Source organism: Aythya fuligula, chromosome 9 (genome assembly GCF_009819795.1).
Source record: "Aythya fuligula isolate bAytFul2 chromosome 9, bAytFul2.pri, whole genome shotgun sequence".
NCBI lineage: Eukaryota > Metazoa > Chordata > Aves > Anseriformes > Anatidae > Aythya > Aythya fuligula.
In genome coordinates, this window is record NC_045567.1 from 13,341,657 (window position 1) to 13,366,978 (window position 25,322).

At 40.5% G+C, this 25,322-nt stretch overlaps 1 protein-coding gene across 1 annotated transcript in view; it reads right to left on the reverse strand.

Annotated features, from left to right (window-relative positions):
• LOC116492325 (glypican-5-like) overlaps positions 1 to 25,322 on the reverse strand; it is a 369,081-nt gene that overhangs the window by 325,583 nt on the left and 18,176 nt on the right. Inside the window, exon 2 of the mRNA XM_032192922.1 lies at positions 21,114 to 21,275. Within this exon, the coding sequence (XP_032048813.1) occupies positions 21,114 to 21,275 (162 nt within the window). The remainder of the gene's footprint in view (positions 1 to 21,113; positions 21,276 to 25,322) is intronic.

Below are 25,322 nucleotides of genomic sequence, written 5' to 3' on the forward strand. Positions count from 1 at the left end.
CCACATTATGGATCAGTAACTGCATAGGTTTCAAATAGCAAGCCAAAATGAGAACATGTGCAAATTACTCTAAAGGTTATCATAAAGGTTTAATTCCATTTTTATATCCAAATCTTTATTCAAACAAATTGTCACACATGTGAATCTGAGAAATCCAAAGGTTAACATGCAAATAGACTTGCACTACTTTGCCCAAAAGCCCTCAGGCTCATTTCCTGGCAGTCCACTGAAACTTGTAAAAATAAAAAAAATAATAAAAAAAAAAATTGGCTGATCTACAGAATACTGAATTCTTTGGTCCCAAACCAACAAAGAACCTATGTGTGTGCTTATCATTAAAGCACGTGAATCTGGGGCTGAATCTGACCCGTACAGTCAGTCAAACACCATGAAAGGTTGCAGAAGGAAAGAATAGGAGAATAAATTGTCCTTAGGCATCAAAAAATACAGTTGCCAGGAAAAAAAAAAATAGATTCAGTATTTACATTATTCCTTACACATGCTGTACTGCACAGAATGGTGCTCTCAGTAAGTTGGAAGGCCCCAAGCACCTCAAAATGACGCGGCTGCTACACACACTCGGCGGAGCATCGTGCACGCGTGTAGGACGTTCAGCCCAGCCAGAAAGCTCAGATCTGTATTGCCAGCTCTGAAGGGCTGCACAAAAACTGTACAACTGGAAACACTCTCACAAAAGCAAAGGCAAAACACAGCCAAATGTCTACAATGTGTTGTGAAGAGGAGAGATGCTACCCTCCACACAGAGGAGACAGTCAGCTAAAGCACCCTTTCCACTCATGTTAGCATGTCACTGGACAGCAGTAAACGAGACGTGAAAATGCAACATAGCATTTAGTGGGTAAGGATCAACAACTGCTTTAATGTGGCTGTTCTGGTGCACAAATAAAACCACTGGGACATGGAATCACTGAATGGCTTGGCTTGGAAGGGACCTCAAAGACCCCCTGGCTCCAGCCCCCTGCCATGGGCAGGGACCCCCCCACCAGCCCAGGCTGCGCAAAGCTCCCTCCAACCTGGCCTTGGGCACTGCCAGGGATGGGGCACCCAAAGCTGCTCTGGGCAGCCCGGGCCAGGGCCTCACCGCCCTCCAAGTGAATAATTTCTTCTTTGTATCTTATCTAAATCTACCTTTTTCTGTTTAACACCATTATGCCTTGTCCTATCACTGCAATCCCTGACGGAGTCCCTCCCCAGCTTTCCTGGGGCCCCCTTTAGGCACTGGAAGGCCACTGTAAGGTCTCCCCAGAGCCTTCTCTTCCCCAGGCTGAGCAACCCTAAGTCCCTCAGCCTGACTCCATAGGAGAGGTGCTCCAGCCCTCTGACTGTCCTCTCAGCCTCCTCTGGACCCACTCCAACACGTCTTACACCGGGGGCCCCAGAGCTGAACGCAGCACCACAGCTGGGGCCCCACGAGAGCAGAGCAGAGGGGGACAATCCCCTCCCTCACCCTGCTGGCCGCACTGCTGTTGGTGCAGCCCAGGGTACGGGTGGCTTTCTGGGCCACAAGCACACATTGCTGGCTTGTGTCAAGCTTCTCATCCACCAGCTGTGTTCCTCAAGAGCTGAGTACCGGTTTCCACACTTTTCCAACTCCAAGCCTTATTTTTGTTGAGTTTGAAACCTCCAACACTGTGTACAGCTGAATTTGTCTCAAGTTCCCTAGCCTATTAACTAGAAACAATACAGCAACATCCCTTCCAATCCTTTCTTTCAAGAAAGGACATTAAAAAACAGATCTCCAGCTTGCAGCCTCCTCCCAGACCCATCTGCAGATGTGTGGTGGCTCCCCAACATCTCCCATGGCTTAACTCCATGCGGGTCTCACACCTCCCTCATTCTTTGCTCATCGAGCAGCTTTATCCAATGCAAGCGTACCCCAGACCTTTGGGGCTACTGGATGACCTGCTTCATTTAAAGCAAGGCAGAGAGGTATATTCATGTTTGGCTGCTCACCACCTGTATGTAATGTCAGCAGACAGATGTTAAGCAACACGCAAAGGACAGAGCAGCTCCAGTTTGTCACCTGCTGAAGTAGGACCTTGCTCAGAGCCACTCAGCACAACCCACGTTCTGGTGGGGCTTGATACGAGGGCAGGCCCAAAAGGTAGGCTGGGGCATGCGTGGTGGGAAGAGGGGGTGGGCTGGATGCAGGGGGTCTGGAAGTCTGCTTTCTGCTTTTAGTATTTCAGTTTTATTGATCTTAAAATAACAACCCACTAAAAATTGCTACAAAACCCATCAGTCATAAAACAAGATCAAAAACATGCCTACAGAAAAGATGCCTGCCGGAGGAAAAGACCTTGATGACTGCTTTGGAAATACAAGAAAGCACATCCTTAAGTCATGTTTATAGCCTCAAAACTGCTCTGTTCAGACAGATTATAGAATTAGATAAAACTATCTATTGCCTTGAGTGATGACAGGAAAATGAACGTTTCATCCCCTACAGAACCAGGAATCTTCAGATAAGATTTGTCTCAGCCATCACAAGATAAATCACCGAGGGTCTCACGCTGTTCCAATTTACACCGGTTAGACCTGGCATAACTCGAAAGCCTTCACTCAAGTTACTCCAGCTTCAAGTAGCTAAGAGGAGAAACAGTTTTCAGATGCAGATAACTAAGAAGTTTTAGAAACCTTCTTTCCTTGAAGCTGTGCCATCCCCAGGCTTATTTTATCTTTTTTATTCATCAGGCCATTATTTCTAAGCATACAGTGGGTAGATGTGCAGGTATTTCTTTTCATCTAGTTTTTTCTGCACGGCTTCTTTGTCCTTGGATTCTCAGGTACTGCTTTTTGCAGCAGCAAAATAATTGGGACGCTGTGGAAGCTAACCTCATCTCAAACCTACTGAGCACAATTAAAAAAAGGGGGGGAGGGAAGTTGTGAGTATTTAAAAAAAGTGGGAAAAGACCTTTAAAATATCTGATTTTCTACAAAAATGTACTATACCGTATTTTAATGCCTTACACATTTAGCTCCTCTGCTTGACCCCATCTCCATAAATCGTATTATTAAATCAAAATTAAAACGTGCCTGCTTCTCTCTGTCCATACACATCTTTGTAAGAACTCCTAAGTGCTGGTATTTCATACATTCTTTTGCCACTTTCTGACTTCCGACTGGCCCCCAGCAGGAGCAGATGAATGACCCTTCTCACAAGAATCCATTTTTGTGGGAAGCATTTCTGGTTGCCAGGAGGAGGTTTTTCAGTAGCGAGTCTGAGCTGGCTCATGCTGATTGTGATTCACTCAATTGCCATTCAGCAATATTCCACAGCACATCCCAGCACAGCCACCTTCACTGGAGAAACAGAAGCCTCCCTTTTTCTTCGGCTTCATTATTTTAAAACTTGTTTCATTCCACCCTTGGAGCAAGAGGCAAAGTTTAATTAAAGCACTGGAAAGTTTACCAGTGATTTGAACTGCTTTTGACCAAGTTGAATACTTTATTCATGTTTTTAAAGACTACATAAATAATTTTAAATTAGAGGACCATTTCTCATTACTCTGATGAGAAGGAACAGGTAAAAACTAACATTCATCTTGGTACAAGGTACCTTGTCCCACACTGATAGTGTACCTACTTGCTAGTATCTGCCATCACTACTCAGTAGCTTGATTCCCAGAGACAGAGCCTCCATGGACAAGAGCCATCACTTTCAGTTATCTAAATCCTTATGATTACTCCAAGATGGCAACAGTTTCAGCAGGAACTTCTTAAGCAAGCACTTCTGAATCACTAATTTTACTTCCAGCGCACAGATCAGCTCTTTCATTATTCCAAACAGCACTGAAATAAGTTAAATGTGGGAAGACGGAGTTATCACTTCATGAAGCTGTTTCATGCTCTGATGGCTTTCTGCCTTTCCCTTTTCCCCAGGAAGTACAAATAAGGCTTCATAAGTATACAGAAAGTAGGATACAATGTGGGACCTACCTGTCATGATGTCCACTGTAAGAAATATTTCCATTAACAGGAAGATCACACGCATACTTGAAGCCTTCAGCTTTTGTACATTGTCAGAACCAAAGCTCTGAACTGCAGCTTCTTGCAGTCAAAACACCTTGGTAGCTTACACAGTTATCATTTCCAGAACGTGGAAACCAACTCTAGAATAACAGTCATTGCCACAAACAGATGAGGAACATGGTAGTGGTGGCAGAGTCACAGTCACAAAAGCAGTCCTAGGTGCACGTTGGGGCCAGGACCACAGGCAGAGAGCACTCTGACTAGGAAGGCACGCTTTGGTGGTTCTGTACCCATGGAAAGTCATCGCACAACAGCAGGGTTCAGCGAGTGTTGAGAAAGAATCCTCTGTGTCCCCAGCACCACTTGAATCTCACACTTGAACACATCTTTTTTACAGGGTCAAAAAAAACATGGGATGGTATTTCATTCTTACATACACAATAAATTGGGCAACCCCCACAACAACATTGCATCAGTTTAACTAAAGCCAGCTTAGGAAGCAGGGATGTTATTTTCCAAGTTTCTGAATTGCACTGATGCTTACCGAAGACTATTTTGCCTTTACTTACAGGTAACTTCTTCAAGAAGTAACGAATTGATCTAATCACACGGCTAGGAAAATATTCAATAGCAAAATCATCTGGACAAAAAGGATTTGCCCTCCTGTAGGTGGTCTAGTGGATCTTTAATCTCCCATTCATTTTTTAGTGCCCCTAAAATCTACCTTTTGTTGGCAATGAACTTGGGGGATGCTTACATTCTCTGGTAATTGTTCTGCAGATTACTACAGTTGAAGGAATCAATCTTTTTGGAGCACTAGGTTTAGAGAATTACAAAATGAAAAAAAAATCCTTGCGTTGTTTTACATTTTTACATCTCCAACTATTCCCATCCAGTTTTGTGGACTATTATTTTGCCTGTAGTGTCAGTGGTTTATATGTGATTTTTACAATAATGTATCACATGCTCCATTTCCTCTAAATTTAGTGAGTAAGGATGGAATGGGCTTCAGGAGGTGAGAGAATTCTGCTGAACATAAGCAGCTTCTTTCCCCCTATGCGCCATGCAAAAAAAAAAAAAAAAAAAAAAGTGCCTGAGGTTTAAAAATGTAAGTGTATATTTCAGTAAAATTCTGAAAAATACACTTTTTTTTTTTCCTCTTAAAACAAAAGAAATCTCACATTTAAGGTTATGCATGTATATACGAGACGGGCTACATCAACATCACTCCCTTTTTGAATGGATTTTGATCCTTCAGAGGCTTCAACGGACATGGCACCACCAAAAATACTGAGGCTCCCTCCCCTCGCAGACCACCTGACAAATACAGTCCTCTTGTTATTAGGAAATAACATCCATTTCCTAGTGGCACACAGGTGTGATTTTCCCTCCTAGCCAACAGACCTAAGATCATCCCCATTTGTCATCTTATACAAATAAAAATAACTTGTATCTGGATTATTCCCTGGTGATTCAGAAGCAGCCCCAATTTGTAAATTTTCATTTACTCCACAGAGGAGAAAAAAAACCTCTTTCTGCCACGTGCCGAAATGCTTCCTTGGAGGATTCTGTATTGGTTCAAATAGATGGAAGTTCTTACAGAGATGTTAGATCATGCTTTCTGCAATGACTTTCACAAAACAGCGTAGGCTAAAAAAAAGTAAGAGAAAAAAGCAGGATGTAGTAACATGAGGAACTGATTACGTGAATGTAGAAAGGAAGTTCTAGCTTGGCTATGTGGTTTTGGTCTGCTGGTCAGCTGCATCTCAGTGATATTCATCTACCCACAATCACTACCTACCCGGCCGTATGAACGCAGCCTGATGGATCCAGTCAGACTGAACTCCGCAGTTGTGCAAGGGCAAGCAAAGCCCAGTCACAGAGAAGGAATGAGACATGGTTTCTGGAGCAGCAAACTGTGCCTCCTAACAAGTGGCACAGGGCCTCTGGCATTCTAAGAATCCTCAGGCGTGTCTGGAAAATACAGGTATTAGAAAGGGAAACCATCTCAGAACATCACTAGAAGTGGGAGAAAGAAAAATCTCACAAGCCCTAACGTTTGTATAGGTATGCCTCTAAAATAAGAATAGTGGATAAGCATTCACTAAGATCTGCACGAGCACTTCCATTCCACATGTAAACATCTGCATGGATCCAAATTTAATACAGTACATGTGGCCACTATCCAAGACGAAAGTTTTGTTTAGTACAGGAAAAGAGACAGTCTCTCAAACCTTTCCCTTCAGATTAAAGCTTCAGAGCATATTTAGTTGTTATCTGCAGCAGCATAAGGCTGTTGTATCCTCCAAAATCTGACACCAACTCTACTTCAGTAGTGCTAAACAGCCAACAGTATGACTGAGGGTTAGATTTTGTAGAAGACATGAGCCATAAATTCCTTACTTCCAAATCCTATTCTCACATTATTGCTCAAGTTTGCAGATAGCCCATTTTTTCTTATTGACTGTCAAAGCAGGCATGCATTAATTCACTGCTGTCATAAAAAACATCCCAAAGCCTCCTGTATCAACCTGGTGTTGCTTTGAGGTTGTTTTTTGTTTTTGGAAGCAGTGTTAAATGTTTGATGCAGTGGTGCATTACAAAGGTGACTTGAATAGTATCTCCAGTCAGTAATTCAAAATAAAGCATTCTCATCCTAGAACATACACACAGGAGTGAAGTGGTTAGAATTCACACCCTACTCTAACTGAAAGCGTACATCTGCTTTATTCAGCCAAGCTTCAATTCCTCTTAAACCCTGCTCTCCTGTGACACAGCCATACAACCGGATTTCAACACTAGCAGGTACAGCGTTGTTAAGTACAAAAGAGGGAATTATAAGCAGGTGTTAAAATGTCTTGTGCTTGTGCACGTTTACCAGATGTCTAGTGGAACACCTACATTTGGTTCTAAGTTTAATAGGAAATGCTAACGAGCAGCTCACATGGCTACCGTAGCAACTCTGCCCTCTATTCAGACAGGAAGTTCAACTGCAAAGGCAGACAGAAGAATTCGTCCTTTCAACAGAAACGGTGCTGGTGGCATAGAGATCAAGCTATCTTACAGAAGATCAATAAGAACTTGCAGATCAATAGTATTCTGATTTAAACCAAAAGCAAGAGCTCCATGCAGAATCTGAAGAACAGTTACAGGGTCAATGGGAAGCTGCTAGCTAGTGGCAGTAGCTAATCATCTCCCCGATAAAATGAATAGGAAGCATGCAGCGGGTGATATTTATAAACTCACGGTTTTCTTAAATCTAAGCCATCTGATTTCATAGAAACTGTCTTAAGCTTTCTGCAAAGAAGGTGAAAACTATGGATTGAGTATTTGAGTAAACCCCAATTCCCAATGAAATAACAAATGAAAGGGCATATTCAGATAACTCCACTAAAAATATTTATACTCCAGATGCATAGCAAGAAATGTAGAAATAAAATCTAAATAGATGTCCATAAAGGCGGCACAGGACAAGGACTCCATGCTAGCTTCAAATCAGATGTATTGCACATACCACTTCATGGATATTTTTGCACATAGATGATGAGCAGCCACTGTGACTGCAGGGCAGACAGAAGAATAAGCTTTACAGAGAATCAGATTCACATAGCATGGGTTGTACCAGGTTTCTCTTCACCGTTACAGCATACCAGTCTACCTTCACACTATTTTTCTAGGTACCCTTATAAATTTCAGCCTAACACATCACAGCAGGCTACAAATGACTGGTCCATGAACTGCTTTGAAAGCAGCTTCAATACCCATGCAAGGTTGTAGAAGACAGAAGGAGATGGCTGTCCGTTGTCCAACTGCAAACCAGTGATCCTGATGATCCTAAACTATCAGTGGAGCAGCTGTTAAGTCAGGACAACAACATTCAACCAGGCACTCCCTACTCTGCATCTACATTCTTTTTCCTCTCTTTCTCCTCAGGGTAGACAATTAATGGAAAAGCGTAAGGAACCAAAGGGGAAAACCAACCTAACACAGAGGTGAGAAGATGGCAACTATTCAACTATTCGTTTCTCAATCCTTGCTGTGAGCAGCTATAACACGCAAGCATACAATCACAAAGCAAGTAAATAAACAATTTTCCTTCCCTTTCTTTCCAAGATTGCTACAATTCTAAACATTTTTGAAATTATTTTTGTCTAAAGATAAATGCCCACAGGAATAAACTCACCTAAAATCGAGCGCACTTCTTTTTAAACTGAAGTGACCTCAAGCCTATCCTCTTCAGCCACAATGCCCACAACTGGTGAACAAATTGAGAAGTCATGACATTCCAGAGTCACAAAATTCTAACAAGAAAATTTTGAACTTAAACAAAGTACAGAAACTCTGAAATCTGATCTAAAAGGCACACCACCACAAATGTGCTTGTAAGTACTCAGTCTTTCTCTCAAACTGGGAAGCATGACCCTATAGCTTTTCCGCACCCTCCATCTGTCCATGTTCTTCTGCTCTCTCTCATGTTACAGGAGCACTGTGATCTTGGGACTGGCACAGTTTCTTACATTTTGTATACAGCACAGCAAGGTCCTAGCCCATAAATAAAATACCACATGTGACAGCAACAGCAGTAACTCATTTTCTGTTGATAACTGGAAGAAAAAAAATATATCCTTTCTTTGTACAATATACATTCCTAACAGTTTAGATCAGTAATATATTCTGTTATGTAGTATTACTGAAAGGCATATAAACAAATTGCTCTAAAATTAATTAACAAAATGTATCTGCATAACAAAGATTCTGAATTCAAAGAAAAACCTTTCAGAAGAATCTGAGACATCCTAAACTTGCCTCTTAAAATAAAATCAGAAGAGAATTAGAATATATTTCCTAATTGCATTTAATCTGAGAATTTGATTCTGAGTAAAATTGTTTTCATCCACTGGGTGTCTATACTCGGAAGAAGAGAGCCCACTGCAAACAAACGTCATGCTGTCATTACTGGTGCACGGACCTGAGGTGTGACTAGTGTTTTCTCCTGAATGTACTTGCTTTGAGATATTTGCTCGTTTCATCTTGTAAGTTTCTCTCATTTTCTTTTCCAAGTCTGAAAATACAACAGTGAGAATTTCCCATACACTTTTTGCATTTGATTCATTATGTCCAACTTTCTTCTCCTATTTTTATTGTTTTGGCTACCAGTTTCAACGTTACAGTACATACACTCCTGCACAAACATCTGAAGTTCTGCATCTAGAAATGGCCTAAAAGAATGGCCTCCCTGTTTTCAATTTCACAATAAGAGGACCAATAAGACAACAACAACAAAAAATTTAACCAATCTTCAGGAGAATCACAGAATCATTATGGTTGGAAAAAGGCCTTCAAGATCACCTGGTTCAATCATCCCCCTACCACCAATGTCACCCACTAAACCATGTCCCTAAGCACCACATCCAACTTTTCCTTGAACTTGCCCAGGGACAATGACTCTACCACCTCTCTGGGCAACCCATTCCAATGCCTGACCAAGGGATGTGTAATTGAAAGCTGAATTATAATTAAAATTAAATTCCCAAATATACTGAAGAACAGTCAGTGGTTTTTTTGTTTGTTTGTTTTGGCAGAAACTGTCTTCATACACTAATGCTCCTATTCAAAAAACATCAGAACAGATTTCTTCTCAGGTATTCAAGCACTTTCTTCACAAAACGTCAGACTAACTTAGGAGGTGGGAGCTTGGACTTGGTAGCACAGAGAACTTCAGAACTTGAGATTTACTGGAGTACTCACACACTCAGCAATGGAGACACTGGTACAGGGGACTTGTAACTAGAGACAGAGCAGAAACTACCTTTATGGAAATGCTATGTCACAACAAAAGAGAAAAAATAGAGGGAGAAAAAACACACACTTTCTAGTTCAGGTGACTGTGAAATTTCACAAGATGGTTGTGAATAAAGTACCTCCTGAAGAATGATGACACTAAATGAGATTTCAGAAATACTGTTAGAAAAATACTGCCCTCACCACAGCAACTGTAGTAGGAAAGTGTCCCCGTATAGTCAAGTGCCCAGTCCCATTAGCTCACTTTTTGCAGGTTTTTCATCATTTTCTTTTAAAGATTGAACACTTTCTCTCCAAACTATGTTTTCTTTCTATCTGGACTACTTTATCATTGATTTATTAAGTTACACTATCACCATGCTTTTGTACTCTGCAGATATGGTTAACAGCCTGACAAGGTACTAGAAAGAACAAAGAGGAAGAAAAAGATAATTATGACAATACACAGGTGAAGTATGGACACAGCCATGAGATGAATACACACATCATGTGAGTGTTCACTGGATCTCTTGTTCTAGTACCAGTATGTGCCGCCCACAGCGCATAAAGAACAGTTATAAATAGATAATGAAGAGACCATCCCTACCCCAAATCACTTACATTCTTCATATCAGATGACAGCAAATGCCAGATGCCCTCAGGAACTAAGTTTACGTGATGATTATAAAGGCTAAATAGATGATGTCTTGCCCAGATTTGTTGTTTCCTTTAAGATGTATTTAAACAGCATTTCTCTCACCACTTCACAAGGAATTACACCACCCTTTCAAAGCTTGGACCAAACAATTCTATACAGCATACATATAAATCTCTTCTAGAAGACAACAAAGATATAGAAACAATAAAACACTTTTGCTTAATGGTCAAAGTAATATAACAGTAGGAACCAATCAAAAACAATCACCAGTCATGTTTCTGGCAGGACTAATAAACCCATCCACTTCCCTCTAGCGCTGTTCTGCGTACTTTGTTCTTGGAGAACAACTGCAAGCTATTTCACAAAGCAAGCCTGGGTTCAACCTGCAGAATTCCTGCAACAAAGAACTACTTGCTAGGCTAGCAACTCCACAGCATCACTGTCCTTTGCTGATTTATATATATCAGTGTCATAAGTAAGACTCAATATAAAGTTTTAGTATGTTTAAGAAAAAATCCATTACATGCAACATAGCCAATAGTTTTTTGTTATCCTATAAAAGACTTCTGTGGACATGATCTTTGTTACTTGATAGAGCTTGTAAGAGAGGGATTTACAATCCAAGGCTAGAATTTTAAGTGTTCTTCCTAGGTTTTCATTAAAATTTTCATTTGAATTTGCTATTTTGAAAGCAAACTGAAATCATCTGATTTTTTCTGTTGAAAGAGGGCAATCTCCTCCATTATTCTCTCACATTATTTTCCCCTTTGATTTTTCCTGTGTTTTTAAAAACTAGTGATTTCATCTTCCTAACAAGCTGCCCAAACAACAAGGCAAGGGATGGTGGTGTGGAGGTAGGATGTAATCAGAAAAACACTAAAAGTTCTGAAGCCAGAAGTTATTTGCATTATTACGCACTTAAGGGTGCTAGAGCAAAACACTGGGATCCCAGGTACTGCAGAGAGTCAGGATAAAACATGGTGCCCCTTCTCAGAGCTGCCAATGAAAGTAAAGACAAACAACACCTGATAGATGTACACCAGGGAGGAAAGATAAAGAGGGACAAGAGCTTGACAAAACCAGTCAGCATAACAGGCAGTGGGTTGAGCATATTTTGGGTTGACCTTTTGTTTTTACAAGCATTTTGTTTATCTTGACCTTAAGCAGAGCTTTAAGGATGACATTTAAAGCAAGACAATGCAGGTCCAGATGATCTTTGCAGGGCATGCTTCTCCAACATGGAAGGCAGCATTGGATAAAACAGAAAGACGCCATTAAATTTTTATAGTAAATGAATGAAAAAAAGGCTTGCATTACTGCCCTGTGCCAGTAACTGACATTTAGATCACAAATCACAAGTGATAAGCATTATGGGCTGCACTGAGTACAAGAGGAAAGGCACATTTTAGATGCAGGAGGGTAGCAGTACCAGAAAAAGAGAATGTTTGACTAGGAAAATGATCTTTTCAGCAGGATTCTGAATAGACACAAGTAGCATGGCATTCTGCATCTTAAAGACGATACCATCATTAATATGCAAATACGAGGAGTGTTGGCAAGATTCTAGCAGTGTGCAGAAGAAGAAAATCAGTATTTCAATAGTGTTTGAATTTGCAAGACTTCTCTTGCAGAACACGGTAAGAATGTAATGATAAAGGGACGGAAAGCTTGTAGATGATCCATTAGAAAATATAAATTACAGGCAAATGGTGGGGCTCAATCTGAATGACAAGAAAAACAACAGACAGTTTGGTCACAACCAAAATGTTTTAGTTGTGCTGAACTTTTGCTGACAACTGTATTTTGATAAAATGACATACTCTCCCTACTACAGGGCAAATTACTCAACTTTTCACATTTCATGTGACTTTATAATAACATGCCTTTAGTAAGAACTGTCAGGAAAAGGACCTAGGTTAGACTCCAGATTCCTATAACCCTATGCTATCTCCAACGGTGGCCAATGGTAGATTTTGACAGTATTAAAATATGACAGAAACATAGAAAAAAAAGTATACTAATTCATGTTCTAAAGGTATGTAGCTCAGCTGCTTTCTAAGACAGAGCTGTTCTTTTCATGCTAAGAAGTCATCGTACCTTCTCCCTTTCTGAACTACATTTTTCTTATAACTTGCATCACTTAAAAAAGTATCCCCTTCTGTTTGCTCTGAATCTGCCAGCTCACATTTCAGCCACTTTTTTTTTTCGTGTAGTAAAGAAAAGTTTTGTACTAGAGGAGAGAATAAACAATTAATATGTTTTTATCTTCACCATGCACTCAGTAGCAGAGAAAAGTACTAAATCCTCTTCAACAGTCCATTTCTTTCAGGCCAAAAAAATTCTCCTCCATTTAAAACTTAACTCATGACAGCTGCTGTGTACCTTTGATCATCCTCACTGATTTCTTCGTGCCTTTCCTACCTGTTACCTTATGTTCGTAGACATGGCTGGGCACACAAATCAAAGCCATATGATACAATAGCCATGTAAGTTTGAGTTTTGCAGCTTTGTTCCTAGTAATCTCTAACCTACATGTTTTCACCACTTCTTGGCATTGAACTAAGTATTTTAGCATTTGTCCTCCGCCTCTAGTTCAAAGCATTGAACATCATTAACCCTCTCTGCTCTGGATGCCTCAATGCAGCCGGAGAGGGATCTAGAATCACAAAACACGTGTGGCTCATCTAGGAAAAGGAGAAAGGTCTCTTATCCCACAAATGACAAAGCTATTTCCCCAGAAAGGAACTTGAGACATCATATGAAAAGCAGAAATTAGTGACTATTGTTGGTGTAAAGCAAATTTTATTTTTATGTGCATTTTCATAACAAGCTGGTTTTGCATATTAAATATCCAACTTTCAGGATGTCACCTACCCAGCTGACTGCAAGTGTTGCTCTGGGCCTGATAAACTTTTTCTCAATTAAGAATCAAAAAAGGGCAACTATTTTTCCTGAACTGCTAGCAAAAACACCATACTGAAGAGAAAGTTTTGTAGTCACTGTTAGGAAGGCCTTACTGCAGGAGTGGTCCTGATGCATATGGTAAAAAATTAAATTGTGAAAACACACCTGCTTTAAAGAGGCCTCCCTTTTACCATTCACAAGAAAAAAAAAACAATCCCACCTCACATTCACTGCAAATCCTTAACATTCGGCATCCAGATGAAAAAAATTTTTAAGACATGCGCGTACACTGATATAATTTAGACTTCAGCTAACCTCATAATAGCAAAAAATAGTTAAAAAAAAAAAAAAAAAAAAAAAAGATACTTAGTTTTCTGAATACCTACTATGGGAGATGAAACAGTATAGGAAAAAATCAAAAGGCATGTAGGAAGTCTTAGAGAACGTGTAAGTCTGGGATAAACTTCTGCATGCATTCATTTTATGTTTAATATGCACTACAGAAAAACTTCTTAAAGGTGAAAGCCTATTTTCTTAGTTTGTTTTCACATTTAATTTTCAACATATACGTATACAGAAGTAAAGCGCATCCCGTAAATCAATTATGTATAGTAGATCAGCACACTGATTCCAATTTCTTTTAAAATGAAAAATAAAATAATACAAGAGACCATGTAAGAAAAACTTTAATTCTCTTGTAATCTGTAACATAAAAATGTCACTCTAAATCTAGAACCTTGACCAAAGCATACACAACTTCTGAAAAAACAGAGGTCAACTGTACACAATCTGCATAGTGAGTTCAATAACCACCATTCACAATATAATGCTAATATTTATTCACAGTCCCTGGCACATCTCAAAGATTTAATTTTCTATGTTCCAAAGATAAAGGTGAGAGCACTAGGGAGTACCGTGTATTGCAAACTTATTTTTACATTTTGCTGAGAAAAGGACACTTACCAGAAAAGAACTCAACACCCCCTTCTCTCACCCCATACACTGACAAAGACAGAAGTCTTAGCAAAATCTTGGGCACTAAAGCCATAAATGGCATACAGAAGATGAGTGATTATACTGGGGATAATACATTTTTAACAATAAAACTTAAGAATTAAATGGCACAAGGGAATTAACATGCAGCACGCTTAAAGCTGGTAGCCTGATGCATACTGAAATTGTGGTCAGCATGTTGTCAATATTGCCATTTTTCTGTGGTAGTCAAAAGAGAACTTGTTTAAAGAGAGGGATTAAAGGATAGGGGACCCCACAATGGATAATTACACAACTGTGATGGCTGCATTTCAGCCTCAGCTCAAAGCTCTTAAATTACCATTCACCAAGGAACAGTTGGTACAAAAACGTTCATATTTCTGGTCTATCCTGCTGCTGAAGGAGTCTCTTAGGTGGTCCTACAGCCTCACCCAATGCGAGGGTACGCATGGTGAAATACATGGCATTTACTGACATTTCAATTGAGATGGCACCAAGAAAGAGGACAAAAATCAGGATGGTCTTATAACCAGAAGACAGTCTCCCATAGAAGTGATGCTTCTCTACTGTTGCATGCAAGCTTCTTGGCTACACAGGCTATTCATTTCTAATGGGCTCTGGTTCTCCTACCCAACTGTTCATTGCCTGCACCCACAACAAACTGTTTTACAATGGATCGCAAACCTGGGGAATTCCCTTCTACGAACTGACAGCATGCTAAGCATCCTGGATTTATGGCCATACAGGTAATACCTAAATACAAAGGAGAAGCAATCTGATCACCAAACGTTAGATGCAGAATGCCCCTTCCACATACTACCCTGCTCCCTTACCTGGCCCACAGTCAGAGCAAAGTCATCCAACTGTGCCAACATCAAGGACAAAACTAGCATCTCGCTCTTCCAGGGAACACCTCAGGTGATTACAGTCAGCCAAAAATTACCTACCCCACCAAGGCCTCTAGATATCATTACTTTTTTTTTTTTTTTTTTTAAAGGAATCAGAAAAGATCACTAAGATAACTTGAGGTCACTCTTGGACATGCCTATGGTCTCATGTCACCCTAGGAACATCTTCCCTCCCTAGTGCCCCTCACTTTATCCATCTCTGGGACTGATACAGCAACGATGAAGTCCTTCTGAAAAGTGCTTGAATATCTACAGACAGGAAGTACCATATAAAGACCTACATTTATTTCAATTAGAACAGCACCAGCCAAAAAAAAAGGTTGCAATTCGTCATATGAATATAGTTTTCACCCACCCAGAGCCCCACACAAGACAGAAAGGAGTTGTCTACACGCCTCCACAGCTTGCACATGCAAGGCTACAACTAAGAAGAAATATTCTGGCTTCCCTTAGGCTACAAACATAAAATAGGCTGTCATTCCAGCAAGGAAACACAAATCGCTTGCTCCACTGGACTAAGAACAGGAACAAACAGATACAGAAGGCAGACAGAAATACTCTAATGTAGCCTCTCTCATCTCTCTCTCTGTAGGGAGTCATTTTTTGCAATGAGCCACAACAAAATTATACATCTTGTCCCGCTTTCAGCTCAAAGGTCATAGGAGTACAAAACTCTACTTAGCAGGGTTATAAAAGCAGAAAGGGGCGGGTGACAATTTGCTTGAATAAAAGACCAAGAGCTACAGGATTACAAAAAAATACTAATAAAAAAACCACAACACTTATCAATTTCTGTAATCCAACAGTAAATAAAGCACACCACAGGCATTGCTGGTGATGCTTGGTGGGTACTTGTTGGTGATGGTTGGCTTTTTTCTTTTCTTTTTTTTTTTTTCAAATAGCTCTTTGATTTTGGACTGCATCCATTTCCATTATTGTGACTACTCTTCATATAGTAATTAACTAGAAACCAGAGTGCACTTCTCTAGCCAAGTCTTCGTTTTGTAAATTTCATTGTACATCAACACCATTAACCAGCCACTATATTTCAAGCTGATATTTCTAAGATTCAGTGAAAACATATGTCAGCAATGTTGCAACTCAAGGAATTAAAACGTCAAATGTTTGACTCCGTATGTCTCTGTGTGCCTGTGTACTCACTTCTGGGAACATTCATGTCAGATGGACAAGACAGTACTCATCGCCAGTACCAGCATCTGTCCCAAGACCTACGGAAGGCAGCAGACCTCTCCCACTTAGCAGAGATGCTGCTGGATCAGGAACTTTGCACTTGAGAACTTTTTGGATTGACTGGACATTAGCTTTAAGGCATTTATTTTTTGAGAACCAGGAGCCCCAGGGTCCATCCCTGCTACCACCAGTCCTCCACGCTGCCCCATGCCATTCACATCTTTCCCAGTTGCCAGCAGGGATCAGATGGTAACAGGGTAGAACAACCTGTTAGCAACAGCAATGCCACTGCAGCAACTCCTGCTATTAACAATAGCAAGAAAGACCTTTCCCAACTAGCATCTCCCTATTCAATACAAAGAACACAACTGAAGCTTCTCCCCACCCCTTCCCAGTTAGGAGGGAGAGGAGCAGAATGCTACAAAGCTGATCTACCCTCCAGTAGGTGAGAGGATATGGGAACACCTGACCCTACCAACTAAAGGACAAATTAATGCTATTTTGGAGGAACAACACACAGAAGTATTGCTTTATGACTAACACACTCTTATTCGTGAAAGATTTCCCTTTAGAGGCCATCATTGAACAATTCCCGTTGCCTGCTCTAAATGTAAGAAGTACAGCAAATAAATAGTAATTTCTTTTTTGAAGCTGACAAGCTCAAAGCTTTTCTCTCCATCTCTGATAACGTGGTGACTGAAATGTGGTATGGGTTTCAAAGAATCCTGCTCTGTCTCTCTGCAGAGCCCATCAGCAGAACAAATAAATTACCAGTGTTTGGATTCTCATTACCTCAAATTAGCCTCAGCCTAAAATGACAGGAGCAGATCCAAGCTTTTTGTGTGTCCTTAACAGAACACCTGTTAGCACTCCATAAAAGACACAGAAAAGGGAGGGCAGGTTTCTCTCTTCTGTCTGCCAACAACAAAGCTTTCCTGCCAGACTATTGATACCTCTTCTGACAGCAACTTTCAGCCAGCACACCCACACCACTTCTAATCCTCAAACAATAAATCAAAGTTGCCTTGTTCGGAACTGTCCCCGAGGAGAGCAGTGACTGCATCAGGGAACTGGTGAGGCAGGGAGGGGGCAGGAACAACTGGGAATAGAAGGACATCAGTACCAGTAACGTGTTCCATCACCTCACAGAAACATGAATTACACCCATTCAAAATCTAAGCTAAAGTAGTAGGTTTATATGCAAGCCTAAAAAAGGTTAGGATGAAAAAAAAAAAAAAAAAAAAAAGCCATTTCAAAGGAGGACATTCTGGTTGTCAGGGGAAAGTGAATTACAAAATCAAAGCATCCTGTTTGGTCATTCACTTAAATGGTTCCACTGGACACTTCAAGGCTGCAGGCATAGGATCAAGGACAGAGAAAGGTTGGTGTATTTTCAGATGGGACCAACTAACCCACTCCAAAATGCACCCAAAACAAAACCACCTGTGAAAAGCCAGTGGGTGACTTAAAGGGGCCATTACAACAGCCACTTTCACCTCTCTTATGCTGCTCCCATTACAGCTTGGCATGCTTACAAGTCCCATCCACTTGCCTCTGAGTCCATTTGGAGCACAGAGGTATTAGTAACACATCTGCAGACTAATACCATGGTTATGAGTTTTAGGCTATACCATGGAACAAAACATTAAGAGAGTGAATCCAGCAGCTTTCCATGAAATCCTCCCCCTGAGGCCTGGTTACATTCCACATCCCAAACACTGGAAGGACTGGTGACACTGTGTGATTTTCCAGGAGCTGATTCTGATGACATACTTCCCAGGCATCCAGCTGACTTCTTCATTCACACCTCTCTCCCCTCCTTCTGTCCTGGTACTGATGGGGAGAGGATTTTTACAACCTGCAGATGATGCCAATGACCCTCTTCCTACCCAAATTAGGTGCAACAGCAACAGGACACAGGAGTTCAAGCAAAAATCACCCAAGCAGAAGACTGATTTATGAAGTGTCTGAACAAGTACTGGCTTGCTAATATCGAAGACTTTAAAGGGGGAAAAATAGCAGGATTAAACTGCAGTTGTAAGGCTGACCATATGTATGGAACAGGCATAAGCCCAAACATAACAAGCCTGCCCACAGCTGTGGTATACTTAATCAAGTCTTACAGACTAATTATTTTGCACATCTAACTCTGACACCTGTGAAAATTGTCTTATTTCAGCTGTGGGCAAAAAGTATTTAAATAGCTCTCTCAGTAATAATAATAATAATAATAATTTTCTTCAGTCTGAGATGTCCACAAGCTGATACTGCAGTACCCAGGCACTGCAGAGGGAATATTTGACTGAAGCCATATTAAAACTCCTACTCACACAAGAATGCTCATTCCCATTAATATCTAATTGCAGGCCCTTAGAAGCAAACATCTTTTGTCTTCCATGAAAGAAAATAAAGGGACGGAAACATCAGAAACATTTTCTCTCCAAAAAATCTGCACTGTCTTCTCATTGAAATTTAATTCGCGCCACTACAAAGTTGGACTCAAAATCTAATTCTTGTATCATATTAGTCTTGAAAGTGATTCCATCAGTATGGGTATAATATTAACAGTATTGTCTGCTAAAAGTGCATAAAAAGCTTTTAAGATTTATTTTCCTCAGCAGTAGACAGCCTGATTAACTACTGCTTTGCTTTGACTATGCTAACAGTAATAAAAATGTCTGTATGTGTATATATATATATATATATAAAAGGAAGTAAATGGTGCATGACAACTGCACAAGTGAACACCACAGCATACAAATGAAAAAAAAAATGCTATTTTTTGCAAGTCTGAGCCAGTTCCCATTGCTGCAAGAAATATGAAATCTGAAAGGCACCTGAGAGGTTTTTTTTTTTTTAAGACTTTAAATACGCTTTTAAACACTTTCACACTATCACTCAAAATAGCAACAAACCAAAACAGACCAAAAGGACAGAGTTAACTCTATGCAAATATTGTCCTCTCAGTGAATATCTCACACAGTGTTACTGGTAGCAGCAGAATGTTTATACAGCATAAGATAGATAAGGAGGCTTTTCACTTACACCTAGGACAGAAACAAAGAAGGCAGCAGCTCCCAGGAGAGCAAAGTTGCATTTCTGAGTATTCCCACCTAATGTAGACAGAAGGCTAGCCATAACAAGCTACAAGCAAACTATTTACCCACTTCTAAGGAGCACTTGTAAACTTCGATTGTGTTTAAATGTCTAACTATACTTTCATTTCATCAAAAAGCTTCATCAGGACAATAAAGCTACCAGCTTGACCTACAGGGGCTGGTAGGTTAATCTATTCTGACCTTATCTTTATTCTGTCATGATACTGAAAGATTGCTTGAATAACTCATCGGCATTTAACAATGCCAACACAATCACCCTTTTCCAACACAGACATCCTTTTACTACAGCACTCCTCCAAAGTGCAGAGCACTGCCTGGAGCAAGTGTGCTCTAACTAAAATTTTAAATCATCAGCAATACTAAAATATTTTCAAAAACTAACTGTAAAATAAACCAAAATGAAGTGTTTCACCCACAGAACTGAGGGAAGAAGCAAACAACCAAAAGCAGAATTTTTTTTTTACCTTGTATTTATGTATCTCTATGACTTCTAGCATCTGACTGTCAAGTTTAGATAATATGCTCTTATTAACTGTCAATCACTTTTTTATTTATAGTATTTTCACTCAAATGGATGAAACTAGACAAAAAAAGCTACTACTTGATAAAATAACTGCCTTGTAACAACAGCTTTAATCATATAGACCTCAGCACTTCATATTTTAGTAACTATTGGCTTGTTTTCAAAACCCATTCCATGAAGGTACTCAGCACTAAATATAGCAAAGCAGTCAGTTAAAATTAAGCACATAGTTAGGTCCACGTAAGTCAACAGCTGAATTCAATGACTGACACTCAATGACTGATTTAATCAATCAACTCTCATATATTTAAAGTTCACATAGCCTACGCTTAAAAGCCTTTCTGGAGAAAAATCTCAAGTGCTTAATACTTTATAGTGCACAAACCTACATAACCATTTCCCTCCCTTTAATAATACAATAACTATCTGTATGAATAAACTCTGTAGACCCTGTAACAACATGTTAGAAGGTAGCTTTGAGAAGAGCAAGAGTTATAAGAACAGACTTTCAGTCCAGGATCTTTCGTGCATGCACATTCAACTTGAAAATTGGTCACTCTTCACGTGACCTATGGGGCAATGAAACATTTTAAAAGGAAAAGAGTTGTATTTTCATTTGACACATCTGTTAGATCACCTATTCTTCAGTTTCAACAACCACATTTTGATTTAACTTTCCACACCCTTAAATGGTTTGGCAACACAAGCAGGTATTAAAAGGCACAAACAGCCGTCAGGCACTTAAATGACATTTGGAAATGCCTTGAAAAATCTGTGACAATCATTTTAAATATGATCTCAGGAACAAAGGCTAATCTATTCCTAATTAGATTTAGGCAGATACTTAAAATAACAGTCAAGACTAAGTGCCCTCACCTTTTTCCAAAGGCAGGATCATTAAAGAGCAGGGAAGTAAACAAGAAGACAACAACTACTGTATGCAATGCAATGGAAATGAAGAACAAAAGAGCTTTTCCTTTGTTTGCATAGGATGTCCTTACAAAACACTTATCATAGGACTTGAGTACCTCGAAAGTTCCTACCTTGAAAAGCTGTGACATAACCAACAATCATGTAATTCAGTTCAAAATTCATTGCCTGGATACTCTGATACCTCTCTCTTCGAACAGCTGCCTGGTAGCTTTCTTCCATTTTCTTGGTGCAGCATGTTGGCGCTCTATGCTGACAGATCTGTAAATCTGACTCTATTATAAGAAGGGGAACAAAAAGAAACACAAGAATTAGAAAATATTCTGAGTTGCACCTTAAAAATAAATAATGCTTCTTAATGTCAACGTAACAACCACATTAAAAAAAATAAATGAAACACAAAGCATAAAAATACTTAAATAGAACATGAGGACACAGGAGAATTACTGAAGACGCACATTCAAAGGGGCAACATCTCCACTCTAAAACTTCTGCTAAGAGCAGACCTTTAACATCTGAGTGAAAAACATGCCTTTAGATTAGGATCCAATATGTACCTATGTAGTGTCTCAAGAAACCACCTATTCGCCTCCTACAGTAGAAGCCTCTCAAAAACCTGTAGACCACTAAGCAGCTCAAAAAATAATTAAAAAAAAAAAAAAAAAAAAAGTTAAAAAGCATTAGCACCTTCCAAAAGCTATGGTAACTTGGTGGCCTTAGCTCCTGACTAAATCAGATTTACAAAAAAGAAATAGTGAAAACAAAACAAACAAACAAACAAATGTAGCCTGAATGTAGCTACGTAAGGCCAGAGGTAAGAAACTATCAAGCCACATTTACCGAGACCCAGAGCTATATACAGCCGGCAAGTCATGGACTGCTATTTCAACTTCTGAGCCTAAGTAGTACTGAAAGTCAACAGGTATTCACCTAAAATGATCATCTCTAAACTTAGCCATGTACAGACAGACCTTCACCTACCTAACACTTACCTTAGAATTTCTGAAAGCAAGATATTGTCTGCCTGTATTTAGGAAAGGCACTGCAGTTATTCCCTCTTGAAGTTACAGAAAAAGTTTAAAGTCTATTAGAAAAATTCTTATTTCTTTTGAAGAATATTTTGGTTCTATTTTTTTTTTTATTTCATCTTTGTATGTTTTTCAGTTAAGTTCAATGCCCTTGATTATGAAGCCCATGTTGCATGGAGTTGTGATGGACATTTAGGCTCCATTTGCCACACTCCACTGTATCTGCAGGTATCATCAAGTTCTAGAAACAAGCTGCTAAAACATATCGATAAACGCACTCTTATGCTTCATGTAATATATGTTTCAAATGGGAAAAAAAAAAAACTGACTTCAGTTTAGAGAGAAAATCTAAAAACAGAGGGATGGGGGAAAAAAAAGAGCCAAGAAAGCCACACCACATTAAAAAGAAGCTATTTCCAACATATTTCTCAGTAAACCAATGTAAGAACTCCCCAGCAAGAGATGTCACAACAGTGCCACTCAGGCGCTCCCTTCCCCTCACCTCACACTGAAAATGGCGGCAGGCAGGTCAGGGCCGTGGGGCCTGGTAGGCTTCAGCCACAGCTGCCTGCACCTCCAGCGGCCTCTCTGCTGTCCCTTCATGGCTGTGGGGCAGCAATCGCCCTCTCCCAGTGGCCCTGGCTCACCATCCACAGAGCTCCCCTCCGATGGGGCCCGCGGCTGCCTGAAGACCTGCTAGGCCCTGGCCCTCTGGCCCCCAGGGGACCCCTGGCTTTAAGTCAATTGGACACAAACAGCCCTGACTCTCCAAAATGATGCGTTCCTCTGTAAAATTTCACTCAGGACACCACAGAACTGAGCCATAGGACACGAACATTGATGAGCAATTATACTGCGTTAATCGTCGCCATCTGGCTGTGCAGGTTAATGCACAGTAAGATGGCACGTGCAGTTGACAATGATGAAGAAATAAGTAGCAGGGTTCACCAGACATACTGAAAAAGCCATAGGAAAGCATCCAAACAATCACCATTCAGGGCCAGCTCCAGGCCAACAAATCAATAAATCTCACATGCCGAAAAAGTCAAAACACTGACCTGCTTGACATCATATTTGACCCAAAAACATTGCTTCCATTGTGTAACAACTCTTTGGAAAGTGCAGCTAATTCACAGCAAAAACGTCAAAGCCAAAGTGAAATATTTCAATGAATTTAGATTCTGATTGCAGTTCACAAAATAAACAGTTATGGAAGACAGGGCTGACTCAAGATACCATTTTGGAGGAGGACTTGTTTCAGTTTCTGATGCAAGCTTAGAAATAGGAGCAACGACCACCCGCGTTACCCTGAGGTCCCAGAAGGACGGACCAACTCGCGCCAGCAGAGGCTGGCAGGCAGCTGAAAGCAGCAGCGGGAGGCCTGCGCACTCGTCACCGGCTGGGCACGCTCTCCTGCTCTCCTGTGCCAGAGAAGCTGGCCCAGGTTGAAATTAGCTTCTTGGCCAGGCTAATTTTAACTTGGAGCAGTTCCCTGATGTCGCTCACCCCACGAGCATATGTTTGTTCTGTCAGAAGGAAGCAGGGGTTGGGAAAGGACCACTTTTCTGAGTTGGCAGCTCGGAGCACGTGTGAAATGATAGTGCAGACTCCTGAGTGACTAAGACGTTTTACAGCGCGGGGGCAAGAACAGAAGGGTTGTGTTACTCGGCCTCTGCAATGCCAACCTGTTCTTCAGAGCATTTTTCCTTGCACCAGTCCTCTCAGGTTTTGTTTGAAAGCCCCTTGCGAGGCTTAGACCTGCATCCAAAGTATTTGAAGCGCAGCTGTCAGGTATGCCTTTTTGCACAAAGGAATCACAAGGATCAAAATCTCCAAAAATCTCTAGGAGTGCAGACATGTCAGCTGTAACCACACTGCTTGGATTCCCCACTCAAGTATCTTCTTGGATGAACACTCCAGGAGCCTGAAGATTAGTTTTTGTTGGGCCAGAACCAAAGTGATGCAGAGAGCACTCAACTAGGAACAGCAGCACCAAGCCCCTGACTGTTGAGGAGACTGATGCAGAGCACAGACCATTAAAAGACTGGCAAAGAGCAAGCCCAAGTTCCCTTGCAAGACTATCAGGTCAGTACTGTCTTGCGCAGAGCTTGGCAGTTTCTCTTGCTTCAGCGTTAGCCTGAGGGTATGACTTTTAACACAATTATAGAAACCTAATAAAAGTTTTCAGTACTACAAAAGCCTGGGTGCTGAGATTAAATTAGAGCTGATTATTTGTATCTGAGTCTTTAATAATACTGAAGCCAAAATGAATTTATCTTATCTCTCTTGTTAATGCAAAATATACTCTCCAAATAAAAAAAAAAATTAAAAAAAAAAAAAAGAGGGCAGGAAGACCATACGACTCAGAGGTGACCAAGGGATATACTGCCTGAACACTACTATTGCATGGGCACTGCAGATCGCCAACAGGGGGAAAACCTAAAGGGGAAACACCTTCCTCAAGTTTAGGAGCAGAGCCATTCTGTACACCAGAAAAAAGGCCAAAAAAAAAAAAAAAGCATCAAAGCATCATTCATAAATAAGAGGGTAGAAGACTTATCAATAGCATTATTTCAGCAACTGATCCTGATTATTTCTCTTTAGGAAGCATACCTGCTTTCTTCAAGTAGCTCCTTATTTTCTGTACCACCATAAAACAGTTTAGTTTGGAAGGGATCTCCACAAGTCATCTAGTTCAGCCCTCCCCTTAAAGCAAGTCAAACTACATCAAACTACTTCATCCAGCCAAGTTTCAAGCATCTACAAGGATAGGTGATGCCACAACTTCTTTGGGCATTTGTTCCAATATTTGACCACCATCCTCATGGTAAAAAATACATTTTAAAAAATACATCTAATCAGAACTTCCCACATTCATACTTGTATCTATTGCTTCTCATCCTATCACTGTGTGCCTTCAAGAATCTGGTTTTAATTTCTCCATTTCCTTCCAATACAGAGTTGAAGCCAGCAGTAAGACCTCCCTTAACCTTCTGAATACACTCAGCTCTCCCAGCCTCTATTCCTATGACATGCGCTCCAGCTCCTGGCGTTCCAGCCCCTGACCAGGCCTCCATGAGACTTGCTCCACTATGCCAGCATCCTTCTTATACTGGGAGCCCAAAGCTGGACAGATTCAGTCTTATGTGTCAAAAAATGAAAATTCCTGTCGCCAAGCAGCAAGCCATGCTCTTGGTAAAACAGCCCAGCACACAGCTGGCTGCCTTGGCCACATAGGCACACTGCTACCTCCTGTTAACTTCTTGTCTGCTGGGACCCTTTTCTGCAGAGCTG